The 19,761-nt window shown below is 31.4% G+C and overlaps 3 protein-coding genes across 14 annotated transcripts in view; 2 read left to right on the top strand and 1 right to left on the bottom strand.

The window, feature by feature from the left end:
• LOC111030586 (protein shifted) overlaps nucleotides 1–11,139 on the top strand; it is a 19,517-nt gene extending 8,378 nt beyond the window's left edge. The window contains exons 4-8 of the mRNA XM_022310150.1: nucleotides 8,441–8,602; nucleotides 9,295–9,495; nucleotides 10,400–10,495; nucleotides 10,552–10,761; nucleotides 10,821–11,139. Of these exons, the coding sequence (XP_022165842.1) occupies nucleotides 8,441–8,602; nucleotides 9,295–9,495; nucleotides 10,400–10,495; nucleotides 10,552–10,761; nucleotides 10,821–10,939 (788 nt within the window). The 3' untranslated portion in view covers nucleotides 10,940–11,139. The remainder of the gene's footprint in view (nucleotides 1–8,440; nucleotides 8,603–9,294; nucleotides 9,496–10,399; nucleotides 10,496–10,551; nucleotides 10,762–10,820) is intronic.
• Nucleotides 9,512–13,124, bottom strand: LOC111030587 (5-demethoxyubiquinone hydroxylase, mitochondrial). Of its 5 annotated transcripts, none has more exons than XM_022310152.1 (4): nucleotides 11,100–11,211; nucleotides 10,173–10,341; nucleotides 9,947–10,096; nucleotides 9,512–9,875 (listed from the first exon to the last, which is right to left on the bottom strand). In XM_022310152.1, the coding sequence occupies exons 1-4, from the start codon at nucleotides 11,115–11,117 to the stop codon at nucleotides 9,598–9,600; spliced, it is 615 nt and encodes a 204-aa protein (XP_022165844.1). In that variant the 5' UTR covers nucleotides 11,118–11,211; the 3' UTR covers nucleotides 9,512–9,597. The 5 variants fall into 5 exon arrangements, with proteins under 5 accessions (XP_022165844.1, XP_022165845.1, XP_022165843.1 ...); XM_022310153.1 differs by lacking the exon at nucleotides 11,100–11,211 and adding an exon at nucleotides 10,567–10,590; XM_022310151.1 differs by lacking the exon at nucleotides 11,100–11,211 and adding an exon at nucleotides 12,511–13,124 and having other exon boundaries at nucleotides 9,513–9,875.
• On the top strand, nucleotides 12,709–19,761 carry LOC111030585 (DNA-binding protein Ewg-like). Of its 8 annotated transcripts, none has more exons than XM_022310144.1 (12): nucleotides 12,709–12,822; nucleotides 15,469–15,569; nucleotides 15,644–15,833; nucleotides 16,174–16,358; nucleotides 16,421–16,537; nucleotides 16,604–16,799; nucleotides 17,266–17,378; nucleotides 17,441–17,677; nucleotides 17,740–17,868; nucleotides 17,941–18,103; nucleotides 18,967–19,046; nucleotides 19,113–19,761. In XM_022310144.1, exons 3-12 carry the CDS (start codon nucleotides 15,668–15,670, stop codon nucleotides 19,341–19,343), a joined length of 1,617 nt encoding a protein of 538 aa, XP_022165836.1. In that variant the 5' UTR covers nucleotides 12,709–12,822; nucleotides 15,469–15,569; nucleotides 15,644–15,667; the 3' UTR covers nucleotides 19,344–19,761. The 8 variants fall into 8 exon arrangements, with proteins under 8 accessions (XP_022165836.1, XP_022165833.1, XP_022165834.1 ...); XM_022310141.1 differs by having other exon boundaries at nucleotides 15,469–15,574; XM_022310142.1 differs by having other exon boundaries at nucleotides 12,822–12,844; nucleotides 15,469–15,574.

Below are 19,761 nucleotides of genomic sequence, written 5' to 3'. Positions count from 1 at the left end.
GGCACTGTCATACACATCAAATAGTCATTACTCATTATTAATTTTACAATTTATAAGTTTGCAATACGCACGTCTTCACTATACTACTACTACCCATAATAAATGTCTTATTTCACAAAAACTAAGCCATGTTTAAAATGTATTAAAAATGCTTGATGGCAAATCCCAAATGGTCTTGTCTTCCCCTTCATTATGTCATATGGCAATATACTAAATGTCAAACCGTTACCCCTACCATGCTTTTGCACCCACATTTACATCTCAGTCATACAATGATAATATATTCTGTTATTTTCATTCGTATTTCCTTTCTCTCAATTGATCCTCTGTGTACGTTTCATCATGAGGAAGCTCCAATTAATACCTCCAGCGTTTTTTGTTCGGCTTTTTTATCTTCGCCTGTGGCTCGTGCCACAAATGTCACCAGTGACTGAAATTGCTCACTTCCTAGTTCCCGTCCTTGCCACACAATATACTATTTTATCATGTCTGCAAGTTTAATTTTTAATACCGGTTAAAGCGTTGAAAAATGACGTATTCACTATTCCGTCCAGTGGTCGGAAAATATATTTTTCTATAGCGGTTGGTTAAAATCAGATTATTATAAGTGAAGTACTGAAGTCGTGAACTTATCTACATATTTCGTCTAAAATATATCAAATACCTACCATCTGATGGGTGGGGGTTACTCCTAGTCAAATCCAATATCTATGTACGTAATAATTGTGCTGTTTAATGAAATAGTTTTTAGCAACGAGACACCAAGAATGGCTAGAATAGTTAATATTATATCAATTACCGTGAGTCACTGGTAAGTGGTAATGTGTAGTCCTAACGAAACAAAATCACTATGGTCGTGGTTATGTCGATGTAAAAATATTATATTCTTTTCAATTCAATTCGAATTTCGCTCGAACTTCAGAATATTCTCGACATTTTTCATAAATTTAACTGTATAGCAAAATATATTATTATAATATTAATTCAAAAAAAAATAAAACCCTACATCACATATAAAGTTTATCTCAATGCGTTGTGGAATTTTGGTAATTCTACTATGAATACAGAGGGAGTAAAGATGTTCCACCTAAAAACAGTTTTTGCTATGTTGTACGCATTTGTAAGAAGGAGACAACACATGCGGGTACCGTCCTCTTTATGTGTCATAACTTAGGTTTGATGTGGGGTAGTACGCAGGATATTTCAATGTTTCAATGTGACTACGGAATGAGGGCTTGAAAATAAATATGTATAGCCGTATAGGTACTCGGGAGAAGACACAAGAGGTTTACAAAAATAAATTATAGGGTGCTCATTGCTCTCCAGCTTTGCTGCTACGGTGTACTTACTATTACAAATATATGAAAATAAAATAAAAACATTTAACCACCAAAATAATAGACATTCAAAATTTACAATTGTTGATTTTTATCTTCTTTAGTCAATTAAATGCATACGTCTATGTAAATTATTTGAAAATGTTTGTATCTACCTATAACATCAATTTGTCTATATTTTTTTATTTATGATAGCTATATAGCTAATTCACTGAGATTTTCCCCTGTCAAACTGTCTTATACCTGATCTTAAGTAACTATGTGTGATTTATACGTTTCAGTGTTGAAAACGTTCACTTTGATGTAGCTGAAGTAATTGCAGGTAATCATGTGTCAGACAGTCTTAACAGTAGCTTAATATTCGACACTAAATTATTTGTACAATGAGGTACCTAGTGTATCATTGTGTCAATAACTGATTGTGGGATGTCACCTGTCATCCCATACCTATATTTTCACTGGTATATGTATATCCACATACAATGTTCAGTTCAATCACTAGAACTGTTACTACATGAAAAATCTTTAGCATTTATAGGTAGCCGCCTTTATGAAATCAGTTATTGCACTGAAAGCAATGATCCCATGGAAATGATAAATGATATATAAAATAATCTGTCGTCACTCGTCAGTCATCCGTTTACTTACAGACACCACAATTAAAATTTATATTTCATTAGTATGAGTAGATACACCTGAATAAATTACGACCACTCCAACAATATTATTGATAATTATTGACAGAATGAAACATCTAAAAAAATATTATACGCCAATCATACGGGACTCTTCAACCTATAAGCCCTCCCTCCACCTACAGTGTTGGCGTTAGTGCCACAACTAGGACGTCACTTTTTTATCTACAGATGCCTCGGATTTTTCCTTCACATTTTTTCTACATATTACATATTACATATCACAATGTTTAATAATGATGTTGTACAAAAATTGTATAATTCAAATAGTCGAAAATAATAAATAATTCCTATATTACGACTATGTAAGTACCAATATAGGTAATAATCAGGGAGCCTCACTATATAATTAAATAATTTGTCACTCAACCAAATATATCGGTATTTTCAATAAAAATATAGGTTGATTTAACAAAATATTTTTTAATATAACGATAGTAAAATGTTTGTTGATTTAGAAGTAAAATATTTATTAATTTAAATAATAAACTAATAAAATATATTACTGATGTTTATAAATGCATTAAATAAAATTAAGAATTAATTTATGGAGGATTTATTTGAACCAATCATCGTTTCGTTAATTTAAACACTTTCATTTGTTTAAAAAACAAAATATTTTGGTAAATCTACAAAATACCTTTTTTAATAATATATTATTATTTATAAACAACATAATATAATGTATATTATGATTTTACAATCAGTTTTTTTAAAAATGTTATTAGGGTAATTTTCAAGGCGCTTAGATTGTAAATTTAACATTTTTCTCTTTTAGTGAATGAACTAATTTATGTACTTTTAAGTTGAAATACTTAACTTCGCTGTCAGTATTTTTTTTGTACTATTTCCTGTCCCACCCTCCATACATTTTCCAGCCAGTTCAATTTCACACATTGCACTTCTGAATGCGGCCTTAAGTATATAATAGTCGGACACAAGTCAAATTGCATACAAATTCATGGCAGAAGAATATATTTAATTTATTATAATATAAATTTATATAATTAAACAATATTCAATATATATTATTTAAAACCTGTACATATTTGTCCTAAGACATTAACTTAAAAATATATTGCATTACGCAATAGATATATTTCTGTTTAATGGCTGAAAAAATTGAATTTTCTCTCATTTACTACAATATGCCTTTTAAATCGCAAAGAAATGATTACGAGTATAACTATATAATTATTTCAAAGAAAAGAGACAAAAAATATATATTAACCGTTTCAATTTTTTGTTCTGAATGTTGGTAATTATATTATGTTAGTATTACAAAAATGAAAAATGTGTTCATTTTAATAACTTGGTAGTAAGTTTTAATAAAAAAAATTGAATAAGTGACTAAAAGTTATAAATGCGTTGTATGATGATTTATATTATTTTGTTTTTTTCTGATTTATTTAATTTAAATGTACTTAAAAGTTGCATTATTCTTGTTATCCATCCATAGTTCTATTAATTGTATCTACGGACATTCGGGAAAAAAGAATGAAGAATACCTATTGATATCGACTAATATAATAAGGTTGTAATTTTAAACTAGAGGCTACACTACATCATATTCGCAACCATGTCGAAGAAACAACAACGGCCTTTCAGGAAATGTTTGTAACGAGTCCTCAATATTTTAATTGTGATTTTCAGCTAATATCAGTGCAGTAGTCCATGAGAAATCCTAAAAAGTTAAAAGACAAATTAAATCTGATTGAAATGAAATATCGCCATGACGCCATATCTATTTATATAATATGTATAAATGTGAAAATGGAATTTTTGTCACGCATGTTCTCTGAAACCACTCACCGATAGTCATGCGGTATATATTATTAGTTATTAAAGCGCGTACCTATCTAAATGAATTTATCCTATGCATAATTTTGTCCGATAATGATTAACGATTACCCATTCAGCTACTGCCTGCTATTAGTTGGTAGACGTCAATTTTGAAACTATTTAATTTTTTTTACCAACTACCTAATATTCCTAACTAGGCATAAGTATATACACGATTATAATAGTAGGTAGACCGTTGTCCATCCATAATGATATATTGATACTAGGATAAGTATCCCCAGTCACTAGTACATAGCTGTACTTATAGGTACCTATATAATTAATAATTACTAGTAAGTAGTAACTAATTAGATAGGTATCTATATGGCTGTATGTATACTGTATATACGTAATAGATAATATAGTAAAAAAATTACAATTAAAGTATTTTACAGTGTGTTCGATAGGTTCACAGTTACATACATGCTCATGATGTCATTCGTGATAAGCAATAGGTATATGTACATATTTAATGATTATAAGTAATGTATTAATATTTTTTGTTTAAATTAAATTTCTCTTTAGTTGTAACTACTATTTTAAGTACCTACTCACCACTTAGTCATGTCTTAAATAATAATTTTTATATTTTCAGTTAATCCTATTGGTGCCAAATGTATTCCATGGTGCATGTAAAATTAGTTTAAAGACGAATCACTATTAGGTTTAGGTATACTAATCACGCTAATACTCTAACACAGGCTTTGACTTTACACTTTTTGCATGAAAAAAGCACCGGATATGCAACGGCACAAAGCACTGAATCCCCCATAGCAATGTAACATACATTTTTAAACATAAAAACGAAATATCTTTGTGACGCCGGTGGAACAGCTAGTCTATGCCTATGCCTATATAATATATAATACGTATAATCGAACTTGTCCTCTCTGAATAACTGACTGACTGATCAACGTAGAGAATAAACTATGATAGCTAGCGTTAAGGCTATATATTTTGACAGTACCGCCATGCGTAAAGGTGCACTAATAGAAAGGATTTTTCAAAATTATCATTGATTATAATGGTAATAGTAGATATTAGTATTTTTTTAACCTAATATGTTTTTGGGTTGGGTACAGATATTTTTATATTCTAACCGATTTTGCGTAAGACTTTGTATATCACCATAAAAACTATAGCATGTGCAAAAAAAATTTAAAAAACATATTTAATATGATTCATACATTTTCTTCGTAGTGGAAAATATCGAGTAGCGGGCTACGTAAGTTTTTTTCATTTAAATTGTTGCCACTGCAATATATATTAATTCTGATATAAAGGTACCTTATATAATTACGTTATTCGTTATACTTTATTAAATATATCCTATTCAAGAACATTAACAATTTTAATTGTACACCGCAGTACACATATTTTTATCGTATAATAATATAACTATTCAAATTTTGTGTACTATATGACTATACTAAATATTGATCATATATTTATATATTATAATTGTACGTAAGACATTAAAACCATGATGTAATAGGTAATACTGTAATAGATTCAATTCGGTGGTTATAAATACAAATAATATAATATACTTAATTTAAATGTAACTAGTAACTACAAGTCATTATAAATTGGATACTGGAAAGTACTTGATAAAGTATTTACCACTGGACACCGACTTTAATTGACTGTCAAATTTGGGAAAATCAATTGTGTTTAGAACATGCGCTTAGCCTTGTACCTAGTGTGTAGCCGTGTAGGTATAAGTATAGGTGCTATATAGCAAAGTACATATATACATCACAATCATAAAATCATAAATATTATGTTCCTTTAGAGCTTAGGACTATAAGAGGATTTTATAGATTTCAAAGAATTGACCATAATCGGTAATAAATGTACCTATTGTATGATTGAACTACAGTAGGCACATACCTACTACTTACACCCTATTGTGTAAGGCACCCTGCCGAAACACAGATTCCGTTTTCGTAAGGATAATATTATTATGGATTAGGTTTTATGAAGCGGTAGGCGTTCGCAAAAATGACAAGACACAAAAGACCCATTGAATAAAATATTACAATACACATTATGCACAAATAAAATACCTGTATTATTCGTTATTTTATAAATATGACACATAAAACCTAAGTACGCCCCCCCCCCCTCCTAATGTTTTGTTGAGTTGTCAGTTGTGTACTAGTCCATAGTCCATACTATTTTAAACGTATCAAACAATTTATTTAAAAATTGAATAATTCTTCTTAATTAATACGATTATTGATTTATATTATATTTATTATATTGAATATTGATGATGATATAATTAGTGGTTCTAATTATGTATAGCTATAAGTAGGTAGGTACGTTGCCCTAGTGCCCCCATACTTTAATCTACATTGCAGATCAACTTTCAGGATTTATGCACTATACCTAGGTATAGGTAACTATTTATTATTTATACAGTATATACCATATCACAGTATATCACCATTACATAGATTAAAAAATTATAGAAAGACATGAAATATCATCAATATAACAATAAATACAATTAGTTATTACATTTTAAAAGATAATTGTTTGTACCTAGGTAATCTTTGATTTTATAATACATTAAATGTTTTCATACGAATTGTTCCATTTAGTCAATAATTAAGACTTTGTAAGCTATTTAGAATTATAGACATTATTATCTTATCATTGGGATTATTATCGAACAATGGTTAATTAGATTGAACATCGTCGAAGGTTTAATTATTATAAGAACACTAATTTAATACCTATATACCTACCTACTACAAATCAATAAATATCTAACTTAAAATGTACAGTTCCCCTTCCTATACATGTTTCAAATACATTATGATATATATATACCCATGGCTATTTGATGCTTAGATTTAGTACAAGACAAATGAATAAATGTCATATTTTTATAAACATAGGTACACATTTAAAAAATAGTAACTATATTAGGTTACTAATTTATTTGACCATTTTGTCAACTTAAAGCTAATACATTACGTGTTTGTATGTTATTATTTAAAATGCTTTAACTAGTATATTCTGAAATATTGAAATGAAAATACGTCTATTATTTAGCTTGAAAGTTACACCACCTGCTTCCTTGCCTACCCATGAAAATGGTGTAGCGTAGAATAAACACAGTGATAACACTACGGGTATTTAGTAACTTTATGAATTTATTAATTTTTCACAATACATAAAGGAAAACCTCATTTGTTACCTATTTCGGGGGTTTTTTTTATATAACATAAAGAAATTCCAAATAATTCATTCGTAGTTTCATTATTTTTTGTTTTCTTTCATCTGTTTACTACAAACAAGGAAGTATTGGTGTAATGGTATATAGCCATTTAGGTATATAAAAACGATCGATACGGATAAAGTTCTTCTCTATAGTATGAACATCTGGTAAAGCTACTGTAAATAAGTTATTTTATATATCATCTCGTTTTTATGGGACAACCATTATTGTCAGTTGATACTGACATAAGAGTATGGGACTTTTAACTATAATAGTGTTAATTTAAATGTATCAAGATTGCATACATCAAACCCCTTAAATAGGTGTGTGGCGTTATTAAGGCTACTAAGTATTTCATAAAATATGCATGAATATACGAATATACGGATGAAGTATGGGCTGTGAAAGCTGTAGCCTGTAATACATTATTTTATGAGGACGAGATACCTGCATGTGTTGTCTCTGTCTTACAAGTACCTAACATAGCACATTTTGCGCTCTGCAGAACACGTGAAGCTCAGTTAGTTTAAAAATTAGTGCGAATTGACCTCTTATGAAATCTAAAGGTAAGGTTATTATCTAGGCAACCTCATAGGTTTTTTTTTATATTTTAATTTTAACGCGAGTTATGAGTATTTTAAAATTTAAAATTTTTTATACATCTTAAAATACTTATAACTCGCGTTAAAATAAAAATATAATAAAAAGCCTATTAGGTTGTCTAGATAATAATCTTACCTTTAGATTTTATAAGAGGTCAATTCACTTTAATTTTTTTATTAACGGAGCTACACGTGTTCTGCTGAGTGTACAATTTGCTATGTTACGCACTTGTAAGACGGAGACAACACATGCGGGTATCACGTCCTCTTAATACATATGCTGTACCTATCCAAATTCCATCTCAATTCTCTTTTCCCTTTAATCTTCTTAAAAATTATGTTAAAAAAGGTAACTACTTCCTGAATATCTGTCTGTTCATAATAATATTAGAATATAATTAATAGTAGTACTATAGAATAAACTAATTACTAATATGTAATCAGTTTCACTTTTTCAGTAAAAATAAATAATATTAAGTACAAAAAATATACTAAAAATGTGTAGTGTAACTAAATCATTTTTATGTTTTTTACTTTTTTTTGGGCCATAGGCAATCGTCTAGTTTGGCTCTCTTTTAATTTCATGTTATTTATTCCAGTTAGCTTTAAAATTGTTGATCGTTTAATGATACGAAGTATATAAATATACTAGAAAATAAATACAATTCTATTTAAAATACATACTATATTAATATTAAATGTGATTTAAATATGTATTTCTATTGGTTTCAGTGTTTAGTATATTGTTGCCGTGTTCCGGCAATAGATCTGGCATTGCTAGTTTCAACATACGGCTATTGATACGAAACAGGAAAGGTCGTGCTTTACCCGATACACCATTAAAAGTGAAACTCAGAAAAGAGTGTATGGTTAGAGGTACAAGTAAAAGTACAAGTAAGAAACATGCTTTGCTTTCATCCAAACGTAATTAATCAATAAACATCTTTGTCCATTCATTATAATATTTAGCTTTATAACATGTATTATGTTAAATCATCCAAAGTATTTAAAATTAAAAAAAATATAGGAGGGTGACAGTTAGTTTCTGGATAATAGTCTAGTCTAATCAGCATAATCACTTTCACCTACAATAAGGGCATCAGTAGAAATTTGAAAGGAAAAAGAGGAAATATTTATGATGAAGTATAATATTGCTCTTTAGTTTAAATTTCCAATTATTAGACTTTTTATAAAGAATTTGTTTAACAAAGATAATTTTTATTAAATAAAAAATGTAACTAAAAAATATTTTTATTTTTATTTATTTCTATATTTTATACAGATGCCCTTGAACCCCTAACCATATTACTTTTGTCAACATTAATCAGGTGTTTTGTTTTCAGAAAACATTAACGTATCAAATAATTTACATTTAGTTGATTTTATAATGAACTATAACATACACACTTTAGTGATTTTTAATTAATGGTATTGAATTCTGAATTTATCCAATTGATTATCTGACTAAATTATTTATAAATTATTTTAAAATAAATTAACATTTATTTTTGGAAATTAATCAGAATTCAGAATTGACACCAACGTTATTCACTGTGTAATAATGTTTATAATTTTATTATTTAAAGGTCTTGATTTAGTATGTGATAAAAAATGTGAGAACAATGGTTGGTGCAATGCAGACAAAATATGTCAGTGTCCTGAAGGTTATATGGGACAGTACTGCAAAACAGCATTGTGCTATCCACAGTGTATGAATAATGGGACATGTGTTGCACCAGGTGTCTGTCGATGTCCACTAGGTTTTCAAGGACCACACTGTGAAGGAGGTAATAGTTTTAACCAATTAATATAAATGTTTATTCTCTAAAAATATACATAATTCAAATATTTAACCATAATTATAATATGATCTCATATAGATAATAACTTCACACTCTTTTTGCTACTTCAATAGCTACTTTGCATCCAGTTTTGATGACTTTTGTTAATGCATCATAAAATGGGGCTTGCTCAGCCCCATGATCAATTCCACAATCATGATGTTCTTGTTCTTCATCCCTAAACTTTTTAATGGTTTCAAGTAGCTCTTTATCAGATTCAGGATCATCCATCAGCTCTCGTAATTGATCATTATAGTGTTCTACAATAATAGTTTCCACAGCAACAGTGCAAGCCATAGCAGCTTTAGGACCCATAAGTGCTGTACCTATAAATACCATTTATATATTAATTAAACATTTTTTTCTTTTTTGAAGATCTATGTCTTCAAATATTTACCAGCTCCAAGTACATAGCCGGCACAATGCCATAAAGGAAATAGCAGTGATGGCCGTACTCTATTCTGGTTTATAAGTTGTTCAAATTTTTGTCTATGTACTTTTTCTTGTTCCCACATCTCTTTAATCTTTGGACCTACGCTGCTGTTTCCTAAAATCAAAATTATTAAAAACAACCAATTAAGAACAATTGATAAAATACTGAATAGTACATTTTTTCAACACACCTAACACTGCCATCTGTCCTGCATATATACGATCAGCTCCAAGTTCTCCAGCATGATTAACTCTTATGAGACTATCTAATTTTTTGTTAGCACCATGCAATCCTCGTCGGAAAGTTATACTGGAAAATGTCATTTTTTGCACAACCATTTTCATTTTAATATTGTTTGCCTGTGATCAAAAGTAACATAAAAACAAAATGTATTATAATTTTGCATACAAATTTCAGGTATTTGTGCAGAAAAGTGTTTAAATGGTGGAAAATGTATACAAAAAGACACATGTCAATGTCCTAAGGGGTTCTATGGTTTACGATGTGAATACTGTAAGTTTTTCTTGTTTGTAAAATGATTAATTCTAATATATAGTCAACATTTTTAGCTAAATGTATTATACCATGTTTAAATGGTGGAAAATGTAAAGGAGTGAACAAATGTAGATGTATATTTGGTTTTCAAGGCGACCATTGTGAAATTGGTCAACCAATAAAACAATATTATAATTGCAAACGGCCTTGTCGTCATGGATATTGTACAGCAAATCGAATCTGTCGATGTCAACAAGGATGGTTTGGAAAATTTTGCCAGAGAAGTAAATTTAAAATTTTTAACTAAAATTAACTTTGTTAATGAGTTTAATTTTTTATTTAGAAATACTTAAGCCAAAACACGATAATCATAGGTCAGAATATCCACATTCTTGTGAAGATGATGATGATGATATGGATGATTATGATGAAGTGCCCAAAAGTCATCATAGATGGCATTGACTGTACAATTAATATGAAATTTTAAGTGTTAAAAAATGTATAAATAAATGATCTGTGATTTGTAAAGTATACTTAAAATATATTATATCAATTGGGAATTATGTGCTTAAGTTATCAACAACTAACCAATAAAAAAAGGTTACTAACATTGATCGATTACCTTCATTAACACAAACATCTAAAATGAAAATAATATTCCATTTATCTATAGAAAATGAAGAAATAGTTCAGTTAAATTAATCAGTTAAACCTTACAAGTGTCAGATGTACATTAATAAATTATCTGTCTATCAAATCGAAAACGTTTAAAATTTATCTCGCAAAGCATAAATAATAATTTCTATTGAGTTGATTACATAATATTTTAAATAACAACCACCAACACTAATTAATAAAAAATTAGAAATTAAAATTCTAAACAATTCTGATTCGATGTGACATCAAAGCTAATTATTAGTGCGTCAACCAGATGGCACAGTTTTCAGTTATTTTTTGGAATACGAATAATAGCCTACTGGTGCCCAGCGAATAAATAAAAAATCATTCGGAGAACGATAGGTTCTCTGACGCTGGAAAGTCGTCACAGACGGAGCTCGGACCCAAAATAAAGGCACCGTGGGTACGATTTCGAAATTTGGCGGGTAAAACCAAACCGAGAATTGTCTCATTTACCGGTAGATGGCGGGGCACGCGCACCAATGGTGTATGGCGAGTGACAAAATGTCTTCTGGCTGCCGCGGCTCAGCACTTGACGCGCGCAAAACTAGTAACCACCGACACGTACGGGTCCGCACGGCCTACCAACTGCGACGCGCGCGCGTGTTCACGCCTCGAACACACACCGCTGTTAGGGTGTCGAAACGACGATTGAACGGGAAAACGATCTGGCGTCCGCGGTTTTCGGCGAACGGTTTTTCGCGGACGATACAGCCGTACTGGTGCGAGAACTGTCTCGAGTGGCGCGACGTGTCGCCGGGGCGGCGAAATATCCGAAAGTGACGTGAACGGGTCGGTGCGCAGACGCGTATTTAATTGCGACAACGACGAAGACGACGACAACGCCGACGACTGCTACTAAAAACTGTTATCGCAATAAGCGCAATAATATTATTATTATTATTATTATTACCATTATAATATACCTTTAAGCGTGGTACATTATAAAACAATATTATTCTAATATTACATAATACGAGGGTATCTTATAATATATATTATTAACGTCTCGAGGGTGACTTGTTTGGGAGCGTTCAGCGCGGACGGCAGAGTCGTCCGACAATCGGGTGTGTTGTGAGGGTCTAGTCGGATTGCACGGCACGACCAGCGGCGGCGGCGGCGACTGCTGCTGCTACGAGTTACGACGGTAGACGACGACGACGACGACGACGGCTGAACAACCAAAATGGCGACGACATCGATCGGCCGGACGGACGGGGCCGATCGATAACAACGCGCAGCCCGCGTCCCCGTGACGTGCGTGTGTTCCACGGTATAATACACACGTACACCATTATACAATACAAACCATATTATACATGAAATAATTATACGCATATAACGTCATATCATACATAGGTATACGCGGCGAGTTTTTTTCTGTCGTTACATCGCAGTTTTGCCCGTGTTCGCGTTACGTACCCCGAAGTGGTTTTCCGTACACGCGCCGTCCGTGTCCTCGAACAGGGCCGTTTCAGAGACGCTGTGCCGGTGAAAAAGACTTGGTCGGTCGCGGCCAAGAGGTAGTCGTTGCCGGACGGGGTGACGCCGTCGACGGTTTTTCGCGCGCGCCGCGTACGGGCGATGGACTCGGCCAACACGGGCACTGCCGCCGCCGCCGCTGACGCCGACGCCGACGCCGCAGCCGCCGTTCTCCCGTCACGCAGGTGCGTACGCAGCCGTACTCTGGTAATATTCATTATCGTCACCATCGGTGTGTCGCGTCGATTCTAATACGCCATATCATGCGTGCTGCCTCTTGGGCTTTTTTTCCCGTTCTGTCTGCCCACGGAACCGTTGGCCTCACGCGACGCCGATTGCCACATCGGTGGGTCCCCCCCGAGCTCGCGTTCGGACCGGTATATTCAGTCGGACCGGGCGCGACCGTTTTGTTTTCCGTTACTTTCTCGCGTAATCTAATCGACGCGGCACACACGAACAACACATGATACACACTGCGGCTGCGGCGGCGGCGGTGCTTCTCTAGGAAGTCCGTCGACGCCGACGCCGCCGCGACGTTGTTGTTGCTGCGCCTTAGGAGTTGCGCCCGGCATAATATTATTATTATTATAATATACATGTATGCCGTCATGCTCCGCGACAGTATTAGTAGTACTATTAGTAGTAGTAGTAGTAGTAGTAGTAGTGGTAGTAGTAGTAGTAGTAGTAACAACTAGTAGTTGTAGGCAGAAATACTAGTTGAAGACTTGTATGGATGGTAGTATTCGAAGTGGTATTAACCTGACATTAATTGTAGTAGGAGCTCCTCGGTTAGTACGCATCGTCGATTTTTCAAACCGTCGAGCCTAAAATGTGTTGGGCAATTTTGTTGCAATTTTTTCTCTGTCTTACCAACTCTTGGTTCAGACACGATACCCCCCCCCCCCAAAGATGGTGTTGTTGCGAAACTTGATTAAGCGCGCCAAGTGAATCTACGCAAAAAATATTTCGACATCCCTCCCCCCCACCATACTTCATGTACACGATATCGGAGATACGAATGAGCGTTTTGGATTTTTTCCTCCACTTCGAAGTATAATTTTTACGATTTCATTCGTTTTAATCGTATCAAATTTCCATCATTTTTGGAAACGGACGTTATCTAATATTAACGTTATTATGACATTTCCATATCGTCCGGTTTCCTTTGTCCCGCCACTATCAATTGCACTTGGCGTTGTTTATGCATCCGTTATCTCGGAAATACTCGCACACAACAACAATGTTCGTCTTGACTCTTGAACGTGTTGACGGCGTCTAAACTCATGTGCATAATTCCCGTGCTGCGAATTTCAAAATTATGTAATAAATTAAATTACTAATATATCATCAAGGTATACTAAAAGTTAGGGGGAAAAAATACCCTAACGTACGAAAGTACCCTAGAATGTGTTATTTTCGTTATCGGTAGTTTCTATCATAATGATTTATAAATCTAATTAAGTTTTTAACTGCTAGCATTACTGGGTATCATACACCGTTATTTCAAATAGTTTCCTATCGGCGATGCCTTACAAAATGTTCACAATTATTGAATTGTAAGTTGTAACCAGAAATATAAAAAAATATAATTGTCTTTATTCGTGTCTGTAACTAATTGTTAAATCAATTTTGGAAATGGACTACATTCGTGGCTATGAATAAAATATAAAAGTATTAGCTACTAGTAGGATACCTTTATAATTCATATTGTACAAATATATGGTTTAAATCGAAACTAAACAAATGTCGGTGATGTTTATGTTGTATTAATTATTATATTATAATAAAATATACCTGAACTTAATTATTGATAACTTAATTATTTGGTCTTATCATCGCCCATTCAATAATTCAGTTATCATAATCTGTGCTTACCACAGTTCCACATTTGATAATAATACTTACTCCTATTGCCTACTTAAAGTATTTTAATAATAGTTTAATAAGTTTTTAAACTTTTAAAATAGTTTTAAAACGTGAAAAGTTTAGGCTTACTATATATTTTTTTTGTTTTTGCAATATATTGTTTACTTATTGAACTTGTTATCACATTAAAAATACTTTTGATATCCTGCTGCTGTAATATCCTTAGTTAGGTTGTAGATAACAATAATTGGAATTAAATTCAATCTTTTAAACAACAATAGATGTTATCTGACTATTAGTGGTATTAGTTTTTTAACTATATTTATTATTTATGAAATTTTGGATATTTTTTGAAATGATTTTATTCTTGTCTTACATTTCATTCTGTATTTGTTTATAGTAATACTATTAATGTTTTAGAGTAACATATTAAACTTGTAGCGATATTGTCACCAATTGTTAACTATTATATTTTTAAATGAATCAACCATTAGTATTATATAGTGTACCACCTTCTAACTTATTACCATGATTATTATGGTTATTTTCGTTACATTATACATGTGGGTAAGCAAAAATTATGAATTTTCATTTCACTTATATTATTTTTGAAGATGATTTGAATGTTTCAACATTACTTAACTACAACTTTAGACAAAAATGTTAAAACTTTAATGATTTAGGCAATAATTTTGTTCAATCTAACAACCATAAATCTACATGATTTAGCGTATTCAACAATGTTATAAATACAAATTAGATTATCTAGAAACATGAAAAATTATGTCAATTTATATAAATATTGAAGTAGGTACCTACTAATAATATGTTTATGCATCATTTGATATTTGATTATAGCTCATCATGTATTATGGTACCTATATAATGCACATTAAAGATTTATATATTAAATTAATTATAGTTAATTAAAAACATGCAAATTATAAATATTTTTTATTTCGTAGATTATTCAATTTGGATTTCAACCTGACATTACAATTTATCGCGAATTGAAATTTTTTAATCTCAAAGATTTCAATTCAATATTTGACTGAATTTTTAACTTGTGAGGTATTTATTAAAATATATAATTTTTTGTTTGAGTCATCAGTAAATAATTTATTAAAATGTAATTTACAGGTCTTTTTAAGACTAACCATTATTATGATGGATCGTAGTGGAAATGATATTAATATGACTGGAGACAGCGATCTAGATGATGATGGCTGTTTATCATCTGATGACTGTGATGGGGACTCCAACCAGAGTAAAAGTGATTTGATGTCTGCGGCAATGGGAGATGATGTGACTGCACAGCTTGCTGCAGCAGGTTAGCTTAACATTTTATTTATAATATTTGTGTTCTAACAATTGGCACTTTTTATTATTATTATTATTATTCTTTATGATTCACTGCTTCTTTTTAACACTAGACCATCTTGATATACAATACTCGAAAACAACTATAAAAATAATGAAAACAGTAGACATTGATTTTATGTTGTTTTTTTATTTTCATAGTTTTTTTCTACATAGACTATTTTTATTTTAAATATAGAACAGAAAAAAAAATGGTTTAATTTTGTAATTATTATGCATGTTTTGTCTTTATTTTGTTTTGCACTATTTTTTTTTTGTTTTGCGTGTGTGTGTTTGTGTTTGGCTGGTAGAAAAACGCAATAGCGGATCGTCGAACACTAGGGGTCTTTGTTATGGTTTGTGTCGATCAGGACCCGTTGGAATGGCTGCTGCTGCTGCAATTGTGTCATCAAAAAAGCGAAAAAGGCCACATTCATTTGAGACCAATCCATCCATTCGAAAACGACAGCACAACCGGTTACTACGTAAACTCAAAGTGAGTTTTTTAGTATTAGAACATACAAATTTACTATGTACAATTTAAATTTTGCATTCAAGGTTACCATTGATGAGTTTGCTACCAGAGTTGGTCAACAAGCAATCGTTTTAGTAGCGACTCCTGGGAAGGAAACCACGGGTTTTAAATGCTTTGGTGCAAAACCCTTAGAAGATGTTGTAAGTACATTAAGATTTATAATGTAAAATATTTATATTAATATTGCAAACCATTTACATCTTAAGGTAAAAAATTTACGTGCCACTATTATGGACCAACTGGATACTGCATTAGCACAACATGCACCACCACCTATTCCAGATGACCCCACTCTATATGAGCTGCCACCACTTATTTTAGATGGAATTCCAACTCCTGTCGAAAAAATGACCCAGGCTCAATTAAGAGCTTTTATACCTTTAATGTTGAAATATTCCACCGGTAAGATTAATTGATTATTTAAGATATAATCCATGGTAATGGCATAATGCAAATGATAATGAAAATTCAATTTTTGGTGAAACTTTGAAGGATAAACACTTTATTGACATGTACTTCATATGAATATTATACATATTGATATTTGGTAGATATTTTGTGATTTTAATATACTTTCATGGACTCGAGGTTAACTTAAGTTCCTATTTCACTTCAGATAAATGTACAGTTATGATTTGAACAATTTGATATAGTCTAACCACCTAACTATTATCAGAGTTAGATTAAGTCTATAGAGCTACAACCTAATTCACATTTATTTTTAACATTTTTAAAATTTAATTCTATTTGAATATTAGAATACAGTTTTTTTAAATATTGCATGCAAAAACAGATTTTTATTAAGTCGATGAAAAATGTTTGTTTTATTATACTCATCCAAAATAATTGGTTTTATTATATTTATTAGGTAGAGGGAAACCTGGTTGGGGCAGAGAAAGTACCAGACCACCTTGGTGGCCTAATGAATTACCTTGGGCAAATGTGAGGATGGATGCTCGATGTGAGGACGAGAAACAAAAAGTAAGTAATTATTAATAAGCATTTAGAATCATTTTTTAATATTTTTTTTTTTGTATTACCAGATTTCTTGGACAAGAGCATTACGACAGATTGTTATAAACTGTTATAAATACCATGGCCGAGAAGATTTATTGCCTACATTTAGTGAAGAAGATGAGGCAAAAACAATTGTTAATAATGTTGCAAGTCAATCAATTGTTACTTCTGTGCTCAAATTCAATCCTAAAGCAACTAGTATTGAAGCTCGAAATTCGCCAGATGCACAGGAACAACAACAACAACAACAACAACTAACCCAGGTTTAATTTGAAATTTATTAAAATTAAATTTATAAATATTTACAACGAATATTTTTTAAAAGGTACAGTATTCTCCGGCGTTCCTGCATTCTATTAGTAATGTTGATGGGTCAATGTCCATATTTCATGTTGATCCAAATAACCCAATTATTACGTTACCTGATGGAACTCAAGCCCATGTTCAAGGAGTTGTAAGTATTGTTTTAATAAATTAAAAATTAGTAACAGAATATTGATCATATATTTATATATTTTATGTATAGATAAATGCTTCCCAAGGACCAAATGGCCACACAGTTCATTCTGTTCATACCCTTGGCGAAGGCCAAAATCAAGATGGTGTTACTGTAGATATATTAAATAATGTACCTGAAGCCACATTGAATCAAGAAGGTCAAATAATTATTACTGGTGAAGATGGACAAGGTAAATATGCTTATATTTTTATAAGAAAATATAATTTAAATAATTTTGAGTTTTAAGAAATTCCATTAAATTAAAAAAAAATTGCAATTGGACAACATTGAAAAAAGTGTTTAATGTTAGCTAAATACATTTAAAAACTAAATTTTAAATTATCCCTTCCCCCGGTTTAGTTTGATGTTATTGGGCTGTTCAGATTATTCTCCAACAATCCAAATCAGATATTTAGTTCTCAGCTTAGTTAACACCTTTTAATATTTATTTGTTTTTTTTTTATTTTATCTGTACTAAAGATGTTTGGTATCTTTGTTATTTACTATATCATTCACCAGTATCGTGTGTAATAAAATAGATATTATCTATTTTGCATTTTGAGTTTTCTGCACGAGTGTCGGAGCCAACAGATTTTTGGTGCAAAAATCTCACCCCTAATTGTCATTTGTTTTTTTTTCTATTTGAAAAATGAACCTCTTACACAGGTTCTACGGGCTCATATATAAAAAATTATATTTTCAGAAATAGCTATATATGTATATATATGTATGCTATTGCTGTATATTCATACATATTTTAGTGTTTTAAAATTAATTTTTTCTGGCATTATTTAAAGTTTTATGATGTGTGATTGTTCTCATTGTTAAGTCGTTTTAAATTATTGAAATAGTTAGATTTTATTTTTTCATATTGCTAATTGTATGACCGCAGTGTCTCATTTAGAAATTTCCTGAATTTTTCGCCCCTTAATAAAAATCCAGTTCTGAAAGCCTTAATATATTAGTAAATAAGTATAACATTCATTATTTGTGAATCAGCTATTCGTATTTTTTAATGATTATTTAATAATATGTACAGTGTTGTATTTTCAGTATCAAGCATGATTACAGTCCCTGTTAGTACTTCATTATACCAAAGCGTTTGTCAACAAATCAGCGAAGGTAGCATACAGGTACAGTTTTCTAGCCTACAGATCAAATAGATAAATGATTACCTTGCCAATTATTATTATTTTCAGGTTGTCACACCGGTTATGCATCATATGCCCAAGTCTGAGCCCGGTGGTGGGATGGATTCATCAAATTGTGAAGTAGAAACCATTAATGTGCCACATCAGTTGGTAGCCATCACCGGGCAAAATGGCGAACAAGTGTTGCAGTTGATCTCATTAAAAGACAACAAACTGATCAATGCTACAGTTGGCGAAATTAAAGAAGAAGGCGCTAACATGTCTAATTCGGACCAATGAGAACAACTTCAACATTACCTGTGCTTCGATGACCTTGGCAAATAAATTTTAAATAATATAGGGTAATGATTGTCGGTATTTTTAATTCTTAAATGTATAATATATGTGTGTGCATGTAATATATTGATGGTATATACTTATGTATACACCTTGTTGTTCTGCCCACAAACCTGTGTACAAAAATAATATATATTTTTATCACTTCCATTCGGTCCAGATAATTTACTCTTTAAAAGCATAGGGTAAATTATCTTTTCTATACAATTTTTAAATGTTATAATAATGTAATTTTGTTCGTGGTTTAAAGTTTCTTAGAAGTTTTTATTATACATTACTCTAGCGTTTGGGATTTTCTATTTGTAGAAAAATAAAAGTTAATAAAAAAATACAGTGAAATACTATTTTAAGCCTCATTAAA

Source organism: Myzus persicae, unplaced genomic scaffold, assembly GCF_001856785.1.
Source record: "Myzus persicae strain clone G006 unplaced genomic scaffold, MPER_G0061.0, whole genome shotgun sequence".
NCBI lineage: Eukaryota > Metazoa > Arthropoda > Insecta > Hemiptera > Aphididae > Myzus > Myzus persicae.
This window is presented reverse-complemented; position numbering and strand designations above follow the sequence as displayed.

What these genes read in the sequence shown, in the direction of transcription:
- LOC111030585 (XM_022310144.1), top strand. Translation starts at nt 15,668, where the DNA reads ATGATGGATCGTAGTGGAAATGATATTAATATGACTGGAGACAGCGAT. An exon ending in GTGAGGACGAGAAACAAAAA is followed by an intron (nt 17,379 to 17,440) that starts GTAAGTAATTAT and finishes TTGTATTACCAG; the next exon opens with ATTTCTTGGACAAGAGCATT. An exon ending in AAGCCCATGTTCAAGGAGTT is followed by an intron (nt 17,869 to 17,940) that starts GTAAGTATTGTT and finishes TTTTATGTATAG; the next exon opens with ATAAATGCTTCCCAAGGACC.
- LOC111030587 (XM_022310151.1), bottom strand. Translation starts at nt 12,867, where the DNA reads ATGGTGACGATAATGAATATTACCAGAGTACGGCTGCGTACGCACCTG. An exon ending in AACTCGCCGCGTATACCTAT is followed by an intron (nt 10,342 to 12,510) that starts GTATGATATGAC and finishes TTTTGATCACAG; the next exon opens with GCAAACAATATTAAAATGAA. An exon ending in CGGCTATGTACTTGGAGCTG is followed by an intron (nt 9,876 to 9,946) that starts GTAAATATTTGA and finishes TGGTATTTATAG; the next exon opens with GTACAGCACTTATGGGTCCT.